Consider the following 18344-nt stretch of genomic DNA (forward strand, 5'->3'; position numbering starts at 1 on the left):
TGACTTTACTTTAACCCTTACATATTTAATCCTTCCATATAATGTTTATATTTTAATGTCTTCTTGTTTCCATTACGTTTGTGTTTCTAAACATACTAAATTAATGCATACACACTTGCACACTGGAATTAACTCGCTCTGATTAATGATGCTCCTGGATCTGATAAACTCAGGGAGGTCAGTGTCTGAGAACAGCAGCGTGGGAGGATCGCAGACTTTGACTGGACTCACAAAGTCCACTGAGTATAGTACATGCAGTTACTGCTTCTATCAAAGACCAAAACACTTCATCTTTCACCCTCAGCTCTTTGCGGGCTCTCCACTTTAAAACACGCAATATAAATATTATCTTCACACTAAGTTCATAAAACTTAAAAACTCCACAACAGATCAAAGGCGTCCTGGAAAACATCGCTCCAGTTTTACAGTTGATGGACTTTGCCTGATGTTCCTCCCTCAAAGGCGGATCAAATATGGAGACAATGTTTTTTCAGCGCACTACAAGGAGCCGGTGACTCTTACAATCACACGCCTGACCTGCGATAACTCAGCTGATAATCAAATGACTTTATCAATATGACTTACAGTAACTATAAATAACTTTGACTTGTGATTACTGCAGGACTATGTTCTCTGCACAAAATGTGATGCAAATGAAACATAAAAAACAACAACACTGCATCTTAAAAATAGCAATTTCTTTATTTACAAATATTTCAGAGTCTTAAATACTGCAGGATAACAAACATTTCAAATGCTACATTGTTTTTTTTAAATTTAACAGTTTTAGGTTCAATAAAATAAGACCAAACGTCTCTTAGATATGTCATAAAAAATATAAAAATGAAGCGGGAGCCGCCCATAGTTATCAGAAAGGGAGTCTGAGCAATAGCACGTCATAAAATAAACATTATAGACTTTACAGAAACAACAGGTGGATGATAAAATGTCCAACAGAGTGCTTATCCGACAAAACATCAACACAACCCGAGCAGTGAAGGACGATTACGTGTGTTCCTCACACATTGTTGCATTGACTTTGTTTACATTTAACGTCATAATCCTTACAAGTGAGTTGCTTTCTCAACTTTTGGATCGTCATCTTGTGTCAAACCCGGATTATCGTACATCTGCAGGCTCTTCTTGCTGATGCTCGTCACCGCTTCCTCTTCCTTTTGACTGCAGCAATTGGAGCATCGGCAGCAGCAGCAGCAGTGTCTCCCGCAGAAGCCAAAAGTGGAGGTCACCATGGTGTCCCAGGGCTTCATGGAGTGCAGAGGTTTGGGCAAAAAGTCCCAGCTGCGGAGCCCCTTGGGTAAAGCGCGTGGGCGGCGAGATTGCAAGATGTTGACGACGATCACAAAGACCAGCAGCACGGCGAGGGGCACGCCGACGCCAACAAGGACTTGCCAACCGGCCAGCGACAGGCCGAATACAGTCAGAGGCATGACCAGGAAGCAGAGGATGAGGTAGAGGGCAGCGAACCAGCGGTACTTGGCAGTACGGTTCCCCAGACCTCTTGCCAACCTGATGGGAATTCTCGTGAAGGGGATCGGGTACCACAGTAGGATCCCAAAGATGTTGAAGAAGAAGTGACAAAGTGCAATCTGTGAGGAACAAACACAGAACGTTGTTAGAAATCACATAAAAAATGACTCATAGTGCTCCGAAAGAGACCAAACAGATATTTACAAAATGTGGTTCATGATGCTTTGTAGGTATTAGTATCAATTGCAAATAAGGTCCACATTGCTATGCAAAGAGAACTATTTAAAGCATCTCACCTGTAAGGAGTTGGCTAGCGTTTCTCCAGGACTAGCCATAGCAGCAAGTATAGCAGTGGTTGTTGTACCGATGTTTGACCCCAGTGTCAGAGGATACGCCCTCTCCAGGCTGATCACACCGATGCCTGGTGAGAGACGATGTTGAAATAGGGTTAGGTTTGTGTGAGATTTACAGTAACACCCCCCGCCTCGGCCGACGCCTCAGCAGTTTAGATAAGGTGCCAAGGGCTTGCAAGGGTCGACGTATGTCACTCTAGCAATCAGTGTCAGTCAGAACCCCTTGCCATAGGTATGTATCACCTGGATTTCATGCAGTTTGGTGTATGAATCCATCCAGTAATCATTATCAAAGGATTGTGAAAAGCTTGAGTGGTTAGGGCAGGATTGTGGGTAAGGTGTTCTAATCCAGACATGTTCAGAGACAAAATGTCAGGAATAAGGTCCACTGACAAAGATTCCCTAACCCTAACCACTCGGGGTTCATGCCTAAACCTAACCTACAGTATTGGTCACTGGACTTGATCCCTAAACCTAACCTACAGTATTTGCCAGTGGACTTGATCCCTAAACCTAACCTACAGTATTGGTCACTGGACTTGATCCCTAAACCTAACCTACAGTATTTGCCAGTGGACTTGATCCCTAAACCTAACCTACAGTATTTGTCACTGGACTTGATCCCTAAACTGAACCTACAGGGTTTGTCAGTGGACCGGATCCCTAACCCTAACCCTTTGGGCTTTCTCGCAACCTATCACCTCACCCAAACACTTACCCTAACCCTAACCACTCGGGGTTCATGAGTTTGATCTTTGTCAGTGGACCTTATTCCTGACATTTTGTCTCTGAACATATCTGGATTGAAACACCTTACCCACAATCCTGCCCTAACCACCCAGGCTTTTCACAATCCTTTGACGATGATTACTGGATGGATTCATACACCAAACTGCACAAAATCCAGGTGATGCATACCTATGGCAAGAGGTTCTGACTGACATTAAATCTCAGCTTGACAGGAATTTGAAAAAGGCTCCATCATTGTGTGAAGACTTACCAACGAGAGGAGTTATGGCTGACGTGAAGACGGAGCTGCTCTGCACGATAAACGTCATCCCTGCTCCCACCAGAATGGCGATGTATCCGGTGACCCAAGCGAAGGGGAAGGGGAAGTCTGGAATCAGACAAATACGTAAGAGAGGAGCGATAAACCTGACTCAGCAAACATGGACTCCTATCAGAGGAGTGATTGTGTCATAGACTGTATAAATAATGGACGTAGTATAAGTGACGTCATCCGTCTGTTTCTGAAGCGCTGTTTTGAGGCCAAGTTGGCTGGAGCCATATTGGTTCTGTCGAGCGGTTGTGACGTAAAGAGGCGGGCTTTGAGCCTCCTAGCCAAAAGCTAAAGTGTTCCCGCCTGTCAATCAAGTCAGCTGTGCCTCTCATTGAAAAACTAGAGTGTGTGCCGATCGATAAATGAGCTATCCAGACCACACTCGTCTTTTGCACCAGACTGTTAACATGTTTATTTCTGCTTTTTTGAATTGGTGTGTATGTGGTTTCCAGTTCTTCCAGAGCCAGCCTCAAGCGGATCCTCGATGAACTGCAGTTTTTAGCACTTCCGCATTCAACTCATATTTTCAGACCGGAGGTTGCCGCTTGGATTGTCCCTGAGCTCTGTCTGTCACAAGCAGGACAGGTGGACCTGCAGACGAGCCAGAGGCATCAGGAGACGCTGTACCTGTGTTGCTCATCAAGCATCACCACTGGATCAGATGTGCTGACTATCAAACAGGTTGAACAGAGGGGACGAGCGGTGGAGTTTTTCAGTACCTGTGTTGAGCACCTTCTTGATGACCACAGCCACCTGCCCCTGCAGCATGGAGTTGAGCAACTTGACGATGAGGATGAGGCAGGTGCAGAGGACGAACAGGGACAGAGCCAGGAGGATGAGGCCCACGGCCAGGTCAGGCAGGTCCACACTGGCAAAGATATGTTTGCCTGCAAAGAGATGATTGACATTAGAGTGTCATTGGCTTTGGCTAAAAATACCCTCAAGTGCATGACTCACTTTAAAGCAGAGCATGTTTGATAAATGGAGCTGATAGAACAGCATTCATGGAAAAACAGTCTTTCCCTGTGATCTGAAAACAAACTGAGGACGGTTTTCAGTTAAGGATAGCTGAGAGAAGTTAAAAATGGAGTTAATTCTACTTTTTAAAGCAAAAACAAAAGCATTCCTAGAAATGGAAGCAGAGTGCTTTAAGGGGTGATCCATCTTATGGGGCTTTAAAGACAAAGCATGAATGGACCTATTGAGCAGGCAGACGGGTCAAGGAGGGTATTAGCTGAGTCACTACAAGGACTCAAAGGTATTCATTGTTCGGACATCAGAGGGCATGCATGAAGAGGGTTGTTGTGTCTCATATTTCACCGAGCTTCAGCGGATCAGGTAATCCTAATTGCTTTGTAAATGTTTCTTTTTCCCTCCGCTGAGAGTATCCACTAATGGAAGCACGCTTACATTTCTCCTGGTAATCGGTCCAAGACGAGTTCACCGTGGTCCAGTTCTGGTCTCCGCTCTCCCAGCAGTTGGTGATGTTGATGCAGCTACCCACAGTAACGTTCTGCAGAGTCTGAGAGACAACAACAGCTTTAAAAACACAATGCAGGGATAATCTTTAAATGATCACACACCTTTTCTCAAATAACACGCCTTCAGAGTGTGATCTAACGGAAGAATCACCGCGGTCAGGATACAATGAGGACAATATCAGTCATTAAGAGACAAAAGCAGGCTAACCACAGCATTATCACATGTTTGCAGAATCCGTGTTCTATTTTCAGCCGTGAAGAGAAGTAATAATTAATTCCTATGATGCGGCTCTTACAGTGTTTGTCTCTGTTTTGCACCATCTTTTGACCAGACTCCTGTTCCTGGCCGCTGGGTCTCCCGTTGCGATGCCAGTGATCACAGATTTGTCCAGCTGAGGAACAAAAAAACACAGAAAAATAAAAGTTGTGTGATGTTAATAAAGCACACGGCGTGCCACAAGGATCATTACTAGGACCCTTTTTATTTCTCATTTAAAACACTGATTTTTTTGAAAAGCTAAAAAGACTTTATGTTTCTTTCTTTTGAATAAACATGATCCAGTAACACACGAAAAATGAAAACACATTGATAAAATGTGACAGCTGAAAGTTAGTGTGGACTGGATGAGCTTCTTTTAAAACTCCCTCATGATGAAGCGCCTGTTTGGCTCAGTTGGTAGAGCAGGCATCCAATTTATCTTATTTATTATTTATCTATTTACTTTGTGTATTCATCTGATTTATTTTACTTTAACTGATTTTTAAATATGCTTATTTTATTAATTGTATTGTATTTTTAAAGTATTTTTTGTGGTTTTTTTTTTCCAATATTATTTTTATTGTTTTCTTTTTGAGTGCAAAACGATCACACACAAAAAAGCCACTTTTTACTTCCCTTTAACCCTCCACCTCCTACATCTCTTCGCACATAAATAAGGTAAAAGAATACAATAAAAAATTTAAAAAACAGGCAAAAAAATAGGAAAAAAAAAAGAAAGAAAAAAAAAAAAAAGGTCAAAAGAGATAATGTGTTCATACAACTGCAAATTTCATATTTCATGTGTATCTTTTTTAAAATAAATAAAGCATCACATTTTATAAAGGGATAAGCAGCCTGTGAACCTCATGGTATAGCTAAAAAGAAGACTTGATATTTTATTTTATTTTTATTTTTTATTTTATCAAGTTCTTTATGTCCTTTATTATTTTATCCATCTCTGTTTTCTGCCTCTCTGTTCTTTAGTGAAGCACTTTGGGCTGCATGCTTGTAGGTATGAAAGGTTCTACATAAATAAAGCTGAGTTGAGTTGAGAATGGTTACAGTTCTCATCTCACTGTCACAGCACCAAATCTAATCTCTTAAAATATTCCCTTTCCAGTCAAATTTCGTGTTTTTCGTCTTCATGTTTCTAGACATAAAAGTATACATTAAAACTGAAGTGTTTACTACTTCCATGTCACTGACTTTACCTGGATGATGGAGTCGGTGAGAGGGTCTGTGATGATGTTGAGCAGTTCGGGGGCGTCCTCTCCGCCCTGGATGTTGAAGGATTCGATTAAGAGGAGGGTGAGTTTGTACAGTACACCTGTGGCTGCTTCCAGAGGCAGAAGAATCAGCACAGACAGCCAGTTGAAGAAGTCGTGAACGGTCGCACCAGCAAACGCCCTGGAAGTGAAGAAACGCTGCATCAAACATGAGCCACACACCGTGTGCAGTGTTCTGTCGTGACTAATCTATCCGTCACATCAGGTGGAAAGTTTTCAGCTCTAATTTACCTGCGGAACTCATTTCTGTCTCCTGCCTGCATCACGGCCACGATGGTGTTGGTGACAGATGTACCAATGTTGGCGCCCATGATGATCGGCACTGCAGACTGCACTTCCAGCACTGAAGAACATGAGCAGCATTATTTGAATGTGCTACACAATTAAGCTCTCTGCTTGTGTCTGATTTGTGCACCGCTGCATTGAAGGCTGCGCTTGTTTTGGTATTTTCCACTGCGGTTATTTCAGTCAGACAAGTCACGTTTAAATTGTTTATTGTAGCAGCAATACATATTCATGTTTGGCGCCCAGGCTCCGGCCTCATCACTCCCTGCAGATAAGTTTACATGCAGACATTGAGGAGTGATGAGCAAAACATACTGAACGCCCCCCCTGAGCCTGCAGGTGGATGCTGGGGTGGCGGTGGGGATGAAAGAAAATTCAGCAATAGGGATGCAGGCAGCAGAGGCGTTGACAGGCAGAAGGAGAGATGGGAGATTTTCCCAGTTTAAATAGACCGCCAATTTGAGAGGCAGAGGGCAGGATTGGATGATGGTTATGAGAGTGGGACATGTGACGTGTATAGCAGTGCAGCTCGAGTTGTCTGCCTGAACTAGCTCGCAGGCGTCGCTCCATTTGTTTTTGTTCTTTGTGCCAGAAGTGACTGAAATTGGACCAATGGTTGAGACTAGGATGACTGACAGTTAGCAGTTAGCAAACACCAACTTATCAAGCTCTAGCAACAACAATCCATGAATCTGGGATAAACTAGGGCGCTAGTTTTTGGGGTGCAAGTCCGGTAAGAAAACAGGCTTCAAAGAAAAGGTGAATGTTGTAAAATGAAGTGTCTCCTCAGTGTCTTCAGTTTAACTGAACACAATAAGGCATTCTTATAAGTATTATGCTTCAGCTTCTATTTAACTTTGTTTGGCCAGTTTGCAGCCACACCCTTTTTAAGATGTCCCGCCCTTTTAACAAACCGTTTTTATGTCTGCTCGGTACTTTAAGGATTAATTTCATGCTTTGAAGGAAATCTGTACACAGTTGAAAGAAAGCTGTTTACAATCACTGTTTGCTCAAGAAGACACTGAATACACAGCACACAGTCTTCTTCGTTGGTGTCTGATTGACAGACTGATTAGGCCAGAGAACATTTGTAAAACCTCTCTGAAGTGGACAGGATTTGTGGCACTCTCTGAACGTCTCTTTTCATGCTTTTGGTTGTGCCGACCTTTAGGTTCCACGTGGTGGGTCAGGTAGTATCAGTGTTGTCACTACCTGGAGCTTGCATGCATGGAGCCCTGGACAACTGAACACATCAGTGCTGTAAGGGCCTTGATTTAATGTGTCCTAATCTACGCTTATCCTCATTAAAACACAAGTGCCGTGTGTACATTGAAAAACTCAGATCAAGACTATAATGTTTGCTGAGGGAATAAATAACAACAGAACTTCCTCATGGTTGAATCACTTTCTGCAACTGTGACAGGTTAAAAAGCATTATATAAGTTAAAAAGGTTAAAAAGCATGATATAAGTTAAAGAGTTTAAAAACATTTTGCTAAGTTCATTGTTTATAACAAAGCTAAAATCCTAAGTTCATTGTTTATAAAAAAAAGCTAAAATCTTTTTAGAAAGTTTTAGAAAGTATCAGCACAGTTTTAGAAAGTAATTAAAAATCATCTAGAAACAGTTAAGTCATTTGAAATGCATAAAGTCAGTTAAGGGTTAAAAACAAACAGTAATTACGCTAAGAGCTTTTAAATATACTGTTTTACTATGTTTTCTATCGTTTAAAAGTAAGATTTATTCATGTTGATCTGTGATCTACTTAGTAGTCTGTGTCAGATGTTCATCTGTGATCGATTGCTTCGGTCTCCACCTGCAGAGCAGGGAGATCGCGCTTTTTTTCTATTATTCTATTAAACGCTCTGGATGAGGAAACACAACACGATCACGCTCGTGATTCTTTCTTCACTTTTTCCACGAGTGTAACACAACCAGTGAAGTTGCCCCCTGCTGGCCACTAGACATACTACAGGTTAAGTACCCCTTGTGTTAGCTTCACTTCTGAAACCACAGGTCAACATCTACCCTTAATTCACAGCCTGAATCTTCATTGTGCTTTTTGTGTATCTACTCACATCCAGAGGAAACCATGCTGACCACGATGGAGGAGGAGGTGCTGGAGCTCTGCACCAACACGGTGACTAACACCCCGATCACCAGGCCGGCCACAGGGTTGGACAACACATAATTGTCCTGGAAGATGTCACCGGCAGCTTTGCCTGTTCACAAGACAGCCAGAGGTCAAAAAAACGCTGCACACGTTACATAAGCTGCTCTGTGCTGGACTTTGTGAATAAACCATGTGAAGCTTTTTGTCATGATAAAGATCCAGGGTATCAGTATGTTGCTGAGGATTTTTATTTTACCTCCAACGAGCTGGAAAGCAGAGCTGAGCACATCCAGCGAGCAGATAAACAGGTAGAGAAGGCCCAGCAGCAGGATGAGCTTCACAATCCCAGTCAGCACTCTCATAATCTTCCCTTTTGTGTCCAGCTCTGTGGAGCAAAACAAAACCCTGAATCAGAGACTCGTAGGTGTAAAAGAACACACACTGTGCTGCAAGATCAAAACGTTATCTCACCTGACCACTGCACCCCTGTGTCTTTGAGCTCTGGGAGATCCCAGGGATCATCCTCGTCTTTGTCCTCATTCACCAGGTCTACGGTGGAGTAAGCCGGCGGGAGGGCTATATCTTTAGACGAAATGTTGTCATCTAATAAAAAGCACAGAGAAGGGAGGAGGTGAGAAAAGGTGCGATGACACGACATGTCTGAGGAGGTTTAAGAGGAAAGAACATACCGAGCCTGGGGGAGGACTCTGTCCCCACCTCTGGTCTTGGAGCCATGACTGTAAGGAGAGCGGAGAGATAACGGCGTGTTAGCAAGGAAAGATTCAAAGATGAAAAACATGTAGCTTTGATATTAACACAAATTTAGAGCTGATGGATTATGAAGTTATGCAAGCTATTGGAAATAAACAGGCACTTTTTATTACTGTTATTTTATCACTCCTTTTACATGATGCAGAAACTCACACTGACCAAACTTCATAACCTTTATAGTTCTCAGAATCAGAAATGATGTCTGTGTTTAAGGTTTAAAACATAAACCGGCTCAAAAAGACAGTGACTTTGGTCTCCAGCAATCTTTTTTATCAGTCTTTGTAAAATTTATAAACTTAACATTGGAAATAGCTTCAACTTGATCATCTTTACAGTCACTAAATCTTTAAAGTTAAAAGTGATCAAAGCACACAGACAGACAACATCTTATAATTTTATTTATCCTAATGTTGATTTCTTGTGTTTCTTCGCCAAATTTTGACCATCTTCACATAAATCAGATTTTTTTTTTACATTTGAAAAGAGCACACAAAATGAATTATCTCAGTGTGTCCTGCTTTTATGTTAGATTTTAAAATCATATACAATAAATCGTAGTCTTTGCAAAGTTATGAGAAGCAGGTCTGTGATAAACAACATCTTATACCAGCTGAAATGTTGTCAACGTCGTAGCTTTAGCTGAAACAAACCATCCTTCAAAAGTCAGCTGGAACTAAATCTCCCAAATAAAAAAAAGTTTAAGTGCCTAAAACAGAATATTTAATATTGTACTGTCTTTGCTGTGTGTTAATTCAACTAAAACAATTCAAACATATGAAATAATAATATTTAGAATATGAAAAGAGCTGCGTTACTGTTGGAGCAATCTATGATGATGTTTTAAGATTTTGTCCAAAGGTGCAAATTGACTGATCTAAAAAAAAAAAAGTGACTTAAGTCATAAAACAGATTTTATAGCGTAGCTGTAACAGTGAGAACAGTTGATTCAGCTGAAATAATTGAAGTTAAATATTACATTTATAGAATCAGTGAATCAGCTGATTTAGGTCTAAAGCAACAGCAAATGATTTCCATACAATATTTTAGTCATCAGGTTAAACTTAATCTCCAGGGTTGATGAAGTTACATGCATGCACATAAAGGAAACACAGCATTGTGTCCATACGGTCAGCTGATTAGATTAAATACATTTAACTGTGACATTTGCAAAATAAGAAGGAGCTGCTTCCTGCATCAGCTGATGTATAAACAGAAATTATGAGCTACCATTTATGTAAAGTTCTGTATTTTGATACAAGGATTTTAGTTAAAAAGGCCTATTTAAAACATCAAATCATTTTCTATTAGACTTTTTGACTGCAGCCTTATTTTGATTCTCTCTAAAGAAATCAGATGAAACTAAATCTCCTGAATGAACGAGTGAAGCACAAAAAGAGAAGCTTATTTTTTGCTGTCATGATCTAAACTCAAATGAATAAAATATTCACTCATGCATGTATTACAGTAATGACATTGAAGAGTTGAAAGCTTTAATAGTATACTATAATAAAAGAGTAGCTGGTTAACATCAGGAGCAACAGCTGATGTTAGAGGAGATAATGCAGATGTGCTCCTCTTTTAGAATAAACTTACTTCATCATTACAATCCGGAACAATCTGTAGGTTAAACAGTGTTCCCAAGGTGTGACTGCCTCTAAATGATCAATCAGGTTGAATTCATTCACCAAAATAAGGCATGATGTGAGCAAAGAGCATCTTATTGCTCTCAAGGGTTCTCTGTTGGATAAAAATCTATGTGCTGTTTAAGCCCATGTGGCCTCTCTCTCTCTCTCTCTCTCTCTCTCTCTCTCTCTCTCTCTCTCTCTGCACCACGAGGACAGCAGAGGAGGAATACACACCTGCTGCAGCGGAGCGTTGAGTGGTGAGTGGGTAAGGCTTCACCTGGGTTACCTGTTGCTCCTGTCCAGACTGAGGGCTGCTTTTATAGCCGACACCCACACTGACACACGCACACACACCCCCACACACATACTCTCTCTCTCTCTCTCTCTCTCTCTCTCTCTCTCACACACACACACACACACACACACACACACACACTGCTCCTAGTTCAAAGGTCGTGCAAACGTGAAGAGTGCAGGAGGCTGTGAGGTGGGTCCGATGTGGGGCACACACACACACACACACACACACACACACACACACACACACACACACACACACACACACACACACACACACACACACACACACACACACAGGTCAGCAGGTTGTGTAATTACTAAAATAGATATACCTGTATGAAAAAGTCCCCAGTGTGAGTGAGCACCTGTTTACAGGCTTTAGTCTGAGCCACAGGTATGTAACAGTGTGAGATGGAAGATTGAACTCCAGGAAGCTGCCCCCTAGTGGTTGTTAAAGCAACATGGTTGTTGAGAGTAGTGGTTGGGGTGACGCACATTTTGGGTTCAATGACAAGTTCATTTTTGAGTTATTTTCCTGTTGAATACGTGATATTAGACTTTAACAAATCCAAAACGTTTAAAGGTAAACATCTTTTTTAATTTGGCTACCGCTAACTTATGCCAATAAAGATCACTACCTCTAATAAACAGCTGTTCTCCAAACTCACCCTGGATTAGGCTTAAAGATGCACAGATATCCACAGGGTCTGTTTATACATAGGATAGAGTATGAATGACTAACAGACATGAAAAGTCAAGGAAGTGCTCCGGTAGATTGCTTCAGTGGCAGGAGGTTAACAGGCTATGGGGCAAACATACCAAAGTATGTCAACATTATAGAAAGGATATCCTGTTCAGGTTAACACAGGATCACACAGTCTGCAGGTACAAAATGTCAAATCGGTTTGCAGGGTGTGGCTAACACAAGCAGAGCTAGCTCCAACAGCCTTCAGTCCTCCTCGCAGGTTAGCGTCCTCATGCCTGTGCTGGTTCCTCATGTCTCTGGTGGAGTGGTTATATGTCAGTTTAACCAGACACAGCCTACATACAACTTTATCTCCATTTACTAAATCAACATACTGACAAACCACGCCACGCTACCAGATGACATCATCACCTGTGCTTGTTTACATTCAGGTAGTAGAGACACGTGATGTTTCAGGCCTGCATGATGAAAATATGAATCATTTGTTCAGCCAACTAGTAACTCTGGTGGCTTCTAGAAGGGTGACAATGTATTTCTGTAATTATTTGTTTGTTTGTTTGTTTGTTTATGAAGGGGACATGTACAATATACATTTTTTTAAAGTTATATTTTGGGGCTTTTTTTGCCTTTATTGACAGGACAGCTGGAGAGTGATAGGAAATGTGGGGAGTAGAGAGGGGCTTTTACATCTTTATTCAGAGAGGAGAGGAGAGTGGATTGATCAGGAAACTGGCAGAGAGAACAAGAATGAAATGTGGGAAAGGGACCTTATGCTGAGCCGCACACAATTTAACCTTTAGGCTAAATCTGCGCCCCCCCAGATGAGCATTTTGATCCAAACTGTCTGTGTTTGGAGTAACTTGGCTCCTGTTTTTATTCTATGGTGGGTTGAGTTAACTTTCTGTTGATTGTTATGTTCTTACCCAGTGTTTCTCTGGCTGAGGATCCACATAGTACCCGGTCCAAGGTGGAAGGCTGCGCGATGGGAAAGGTGTACGAGTGAGTTTTTGACTGCACTTGTACTTTGGGAAAATAAAACAATGTTTTGAGATTTTTTTTAAAAGTAGTTTGAATACTAAAGATTTTTTAAAAGCAAGTACTCAAGTAATGACTTGACTGAGCAGGATCTATACTTTGACTCAAGTCATGAAGTTGTGTACTATGTCAGATCTCTCTCTTTGAGGATCTCCTCTGTAATGTGACAAACATTGTAAGTGGACGTACTTTGATTAGTTTAAAGGTTTAAAAACACCAGAATCCCCCTCCATTATTTACCTGCTTTCTTATAATTACATTTTCACAACAGCAACTCTAATCCACATTGCACTCTCTCTTTACACACAGGCCCGGCCATGCATGTGCACACACAAACACGATTACACACACACACCTATGTTTACAGCTCTTTAGATAACACTTTTATGCACACAATCTGCATGCATTTATTGCTTATTAGTTTATAGAGAGAGATATAAAGTAATATGACTGTAATAATGTTGCACATTATGTCTAAAATAAACGGTGTGAATAGCGGTTAATGATTAAGCTTGGATGATGTTGGTTACTCCCAAACTGCAATAAAAGAATCACCACAGATTTAATGCTGTACTTATAAAAGAGGGTGCGCTGAGTTCATGGAGACACTCAGCTGAAGCAGATCAGAGCTTTGTTTAAATCAAAATCAGAGACGAAGCACACGTTTGATGATGAATATGTGTTTCATGAAAACACTCTCCCTTTTTAGGTCTGAGATCAGGGGAGGATTTTACAGTAAAAGTGGGCCCTGCATGACAGTTTCAGTGAGAAATCCTCCCGTTCCTGTACTTAAAGAGATGATGTTTTCTTTTTAAAATCCTCCAGTGACTCCACTCTCTGAAAATAACCTCCACAGGCAGCTTGAAGAGTCCCAAGTGATGTTTTTTAATCTACTTTGGTCACTAGAGTTAGTTTAATGTGTGAAACACTCCCCGCAGTTTGATCCCTCCGTGTTGTAAAATATTTTTTGGGCTTTTAGCTGCACGTCTGAACAGCCCGTCACACTCTGCCTCCAAACCTTTTATCACTTTCAGAGCTGAGCTCACCAGAAAAAACAAACAGCAGTTACCTCCATCCAGGAGAATAAAGTCCTTGTTATTCTAATTTGCTTTAAGGGCTGGTAAGCTCCTCTAGTCATCTGAAGTGTGTATCATCCTGCTTCAAAACAACAGCTCATGACCAACAATCATTACACTGAATTACTCCACTGCACAGATGATTATCTCACAGCAGCTCAGGGACGATCAGGTGCTGTGTGTTTATCAAAACAACTTCACCTGGGGATAAAACAAAAATACACATTTATCTACAAACACAATGCAGAAATAACACTAAATTTTTTATATATGCATACAAATAGGCCGGTATGATCTTATCAAAGAAATAACTCTTCAGTGAAAAACAAACTCCTGACCAATCCTGAGGAAATTAAAAACTGTGTGTATGTCAAGAGTTTCTGCATAAAGATGAACTCCAAATATTACAAAGAGCACTATCTATGACTGCTCTTAATGTTAAGTTTCATAGGATAACTGTTGTCATTATTTGGAGTTAGATTTTTTTTTAAAAAGTGATGAAAATATGACAAATCTAGTATCTTGATTTTAAAGTATTTTAAAAGAGGCCATTTTTCTGACCTGAGTATCAAAGATAATTCAAAATCTCTATTTAATCTACTTCAGGATTATACAACTACTAATTCAACTACTAACCACATATTTTAAAAGTATTCTTAGTGCTTTTATTTATCTTTGACACATTATTAGGACTGTCTGTATTAATATTTTATTTATTATTTTACCAGGTAAAAAATGTTTGAGAACCAGTTCTCATTTACAAACATGACGTGGCCAAGAGGTGTTAACAGGAACACATACACATGTAAACTACAGTTACAAATAGACATATAAACATAAAATAGAGCAAAGCATTAACAGGTTAATTGAGATGCAATGACGGTCTGAAATCATTGAGTTATTTCCTTTAATCTTGTGCTATTTTGTCCCTTTTGGCACACTGTAGTTAAGCCACCACAGTGTCTTCCTGCTTCCTGCTTCCACTTCTGAATGACACATTTAACTTTATTTAAAGGTGACATATCATGCAAAATGGACTTTTTAATGGTTCTCTACCTGAAATATGTGTCCCTGGCATGTCTACAAACCCCCCAAGAATGAAAAAAATCCATTCTGCCCCTGTTTTGATTTCTCCACCTTTCTGTAAATGTGTGTGAAACGAGCCGTTTCAGACTTCAGTGTTTTTGTTACGTAACAACAATATCCGGTCTGTCACGGAGTCAGAGCTCGGAGCTTGTTCAGCCCATAGACTGTATAAAATAATACTGAATCCCTCCTCCGTTTTTCATGACCTGCACAAATGTGTGCTAACAAGGAGCTTAGGAAGGAGGCATGCTAGTTGTAGGCTGTCTTAATAAACACAAAGGTCGGTTTTACTCCCCACGTCTGCAGATTTGAAGATCTAGTGGATGATTTTTATTTACCATGGATAAGTGCTAGCGCTAGTTAGCATAGCCACATAGCTACATGTCGTAGCTGTAGCTGTGTACCAAGACACACGTCGACATACTGACAAACAAAACAACAAGAAACACTAAATCTGTGACCAATCCTTCAGAAAAGGTCCCGCTGCCTTTCTGGCAGAGGTCGGTTTTACTCCCCACGTCTGCAGATTTGAAGATCTAGTGGATGATTTTTATTTATCATGGATAAGTGCTAGCGCTAATTAGCATAGCCACGTAGCTACATGTTCATAGCTGTAGCTGTAGCTGTGTACCAAGACACACGTTGACATACTGACAAATAAAACAACAAGAAACACAGAATCTGTGACCAATGGTTCTGCCTTTCTGGTAGAGGTCGGTTTTACTCCCCACGTCTGCAGATTTGAAGATCTAGTGGATGATTTTTATTTATCATGGATAAGTGCTAGCGCTAGTTAGCATAGCCACATAGCTACATGTTTGTAGCTTTGTACCAAGACACACGTCGACATGCTGACAAATAAAACAACAAGAAACACTAAATCTATGACCAATCGTTCAGAAAGGTCCTGCTACAGGCGTCTCTCCATCAGGATCAGATTCTGGATCAGATTCAGAGGGTTGGAGTAACGTGATCTCTGAGCAGCCGTGTATATTCAGCCAACATGTAAACATTATATCAACATGCTGGAGAGCCGAGGCCACACCCACTTCCTGAGGGGGCGTGGTCAGAGAGAAAACAGTGTTCTGAGGAGGACTGAAGAAGAGGGCTTTTCAGGCATGCCAAAATCTGATTTCAAAGTTTTGAGCATAAACTTTAAAGACATGTTTTTGGGACCTCTTAGACCAATATATATTGATGAAAAAAGCGTGATATGTCACCTTTAACTCCCAGACTGTTCAGTTGACAAGCCACAAATAAAGCAGAATTAAGATATCATTATAGTACTTTGAGTTTGAGCGACAATGTAGGAGCTAAGCATACAGGTGCAGCCGGTATGACTGATATCAGCAGGCAGCCGCACCACAAAAGACCGCAGAGCATTATTTCCTGCTGTGGAAGCTCTGCTTAGAACCTCCAAGTGCAAATCTCCCTCCATTTTTACATCTCTCTTCATGCCTGTGATTTCAGGTGATTCAGGTTTTCTTTTTTTAGTGAGTTTCATGGAGACAACCTCAGCACAATGATGACTCAGTGTTTCCTCTCACATTCCTCACTTTTCAACAACACTTGAAGGTAACAGAGCTTTGAGGTGTTCTGGTTTGTTATTCACATCAACTGAAATGTGCTTCACATTTTAAATATATCATAATGTGTGACAGTGTTACACAGTAGGGGAAATACTTAAATAAGTCCTGCGTTTCACAGAATTAGAATGTTGAAGCTAATTCAGTCATGGTTCAGGAAACACTGACGTAGCAATGCAGAATTTATTTGAATCATACATCTAAAAGTCACAATCTTAAGGTGCATTTCATTTAATTATTTTGATTCCCAAACTTAAACAGTGGTTAGAAGAGCTTGACATTGTTAATAATCACTTCAAACCGTTTTGGAAATACAAAATATTGGAATTAAAAGGATGCAATTAATTGTGATAAACTGTTAAAATTCATCTGAATCAATTTGAGGATTTTGATTTATCACGTTTTGTCTTTTGCAATTCAATTTTTTTGAATGTGCTTCATCAATAAAACTTAATTAATTGATTGATAATTATTCAAGTGGTTAGGAACAGAAGATAACTTTTACTCAATGGAAAAAGTAACCTATAGAATAAATAAAAATGAAAAGCTATTTGAAAAAAGATGGGTATCTTTCAAAGCAAGGACAGGATATAAATGAATATAAAGTTATGTGCCTGTAAAAATGAAAATGTATAAGCTTATGCCCCTTATATGTATGTATGTATGTATGTATGTATGTATATGCATGTGTATGTGTATGTACATATATATATATATACAGTATGTATATACAGTTGTGCTCATACGTATACATACCCTGGCAGAATTTATGGTTTCTTGGGTAGTTTCTGTTGTCATTATGATATATAAAAAAGGAAACATCGTCGTTTGAATGGCTTAAATGGCTTCACCCAACTGCTAACCATGAGTGGAAAAAAAATATTTCTCTTATCATTGGTATTCTCTGAAAAATGGACAAAAAAAAACACAAATTCTGCCAGGGTATGTAAACTTATGAGCACAACTGTATATAGGCATATGTATGTATGTGTGTATGTATGTGTGTATGTGTATGTGTATGTGTATGTGTATGTCTATGTGTATGTCTATGTATATATGTGTGTGTGTGTATATATATATGGACAAAAAAAATCCAATATATGTATTATTATTTCATTCTTTTGGGTTAATTATATATGGAGCGCCGCCTGCAAGCTAGTTCAGGCAGACAACTCGAGCCGCGCTCATCATACTGACACCTCACCACCTCTCCATCAGCTGATCTCAACATCCTCATTCGGCGGTCTATTTAAACGGCAAGTCTCCCTGTCTCTGCCTCTGCTTGCAGTGCTCCTGCTGTTCTGCTCAGTGCTGTGTGAAGTTTGTCCCCACCTCCTCCCCGGCTTCCACCTGCGGGCTCTGAGGGGGTTAATCCTATCTCATTACTCCTAATGTCTGCATTTAAATAATCTACGAGGAGTAATGAAGTTCGGAGCCCACATGCCAAACACAATACTGTATGCTGCAATAAACTTATTAAGTAAACGTGAGTTGTCTGACTGAAATGAATTTATGTATTTTCAAATTTGAGTTTTGATTATCTTTATATAACCTTCTTTTCTATTTTATTTTTAAACATTTTTTATTATTATATTTTACTTTCTTTTCCTTTTCTATTTATTTTCTATTTCTATATAATTTAATTTCTAATTTTGTATGGGTGGAGGGTCACAAAATGTCAAAAAAAAGTGTTGTGTCAAAAAGGTTTGAACTTGTAAGAAATGTATATCATGTATATATAATATTGACTCAATAAAGTATATAAAAAATATTAATAATTGATTGATAATTAAACTTTGCAAACTTTCTTTAAACATCATATAGAATAGAAATGT

General features: G+C 40.0%; 1 protein-coding gene across 2 annotated transcripts; it reads right to left on the reverse strand.

The window, feature by feature from the left end:
* Nucleotides 1-683: 683 nt before the first annotated feature.
* Nucleotides 684-10996, reverse strand: slc34a2b (solute carrier family 34 member 2b). Of its 2 annotated transcripts, none has more exons than XM_034710423.1 (13): nt 10955-10996; nt 9014-9061; nt 8796-8927; nt 8581-8709; nt 8290-8433; nt 6159-6270; nt 5853-6048; nt 4679-4774; nt 4312-4423; nt 3621-3788; nt 2842-2958; nt 1785-1909; nt 684-1607 (listed from the first exon to the last, which is right to left on the reverse strand). In XM_034710423.1, exons 2-13 carry the CDS (start codon nt 9057-9059, stop codon nt 1065-1067), a joined length of 1920 nt encoding a protein of 639 aa, XP_034566314.1. In that variant the 5' UTR covers nt 9060-9061; nt 10955-10996; the 3' UTR covers nt 684-1064. The 2 variants fall into 2 exon arrangements, with proteins under 2 accessions (XP_034566314.1, XP_034566306.1); XM_034710415.1 differs by lacking the exon at nt 10955-10996 and adding an exon at nt 10689-10711.
* Between the last annotated feature and the right edge of the window lie 7348 nt (nt 10997-18344).

This window comes from Notolabrus celidotus, chromosome 2 (genome assembly GCF_009762535.1).
Source record: "Notolabrus celidotus isolate fNotCel1 chromosome 2, fNotCel1.pri, whole genome shotgun sequence".
Classification (NCBI taxonomy): Eukaryota; Metazoa; Chordata; class Actinopteri; order Labriformes; family Labridae; genus Notolabrus; species Notolabrus celidotus.

Excerpts from the sequence above, each read along its gene's own strand:
- slc34a2b (XM_034710423.1), bottom strand. The coding sequence starts at position 9,059 with ATGGCTCCAAGACCAGAGGTGGGGACAGAGTCCTCCCCCAGGCTCG. Across the intron at positions 8,928-9,013 it reads AGAGTCCTCCCCCAGGCTCG|ATGACAACATTTCGTCTAAA; the intron begins GTATGTTCTTTC and ends GCTTTTTATTAG. Across the intron at positions 2,959-3,620 it reads CAAGAAGGTGCTCAACACAG|ACTTCCCCTTCCCCTTCGCT; the intron begins GTACTGAAAAAC and ends GTCTGATTCCAG.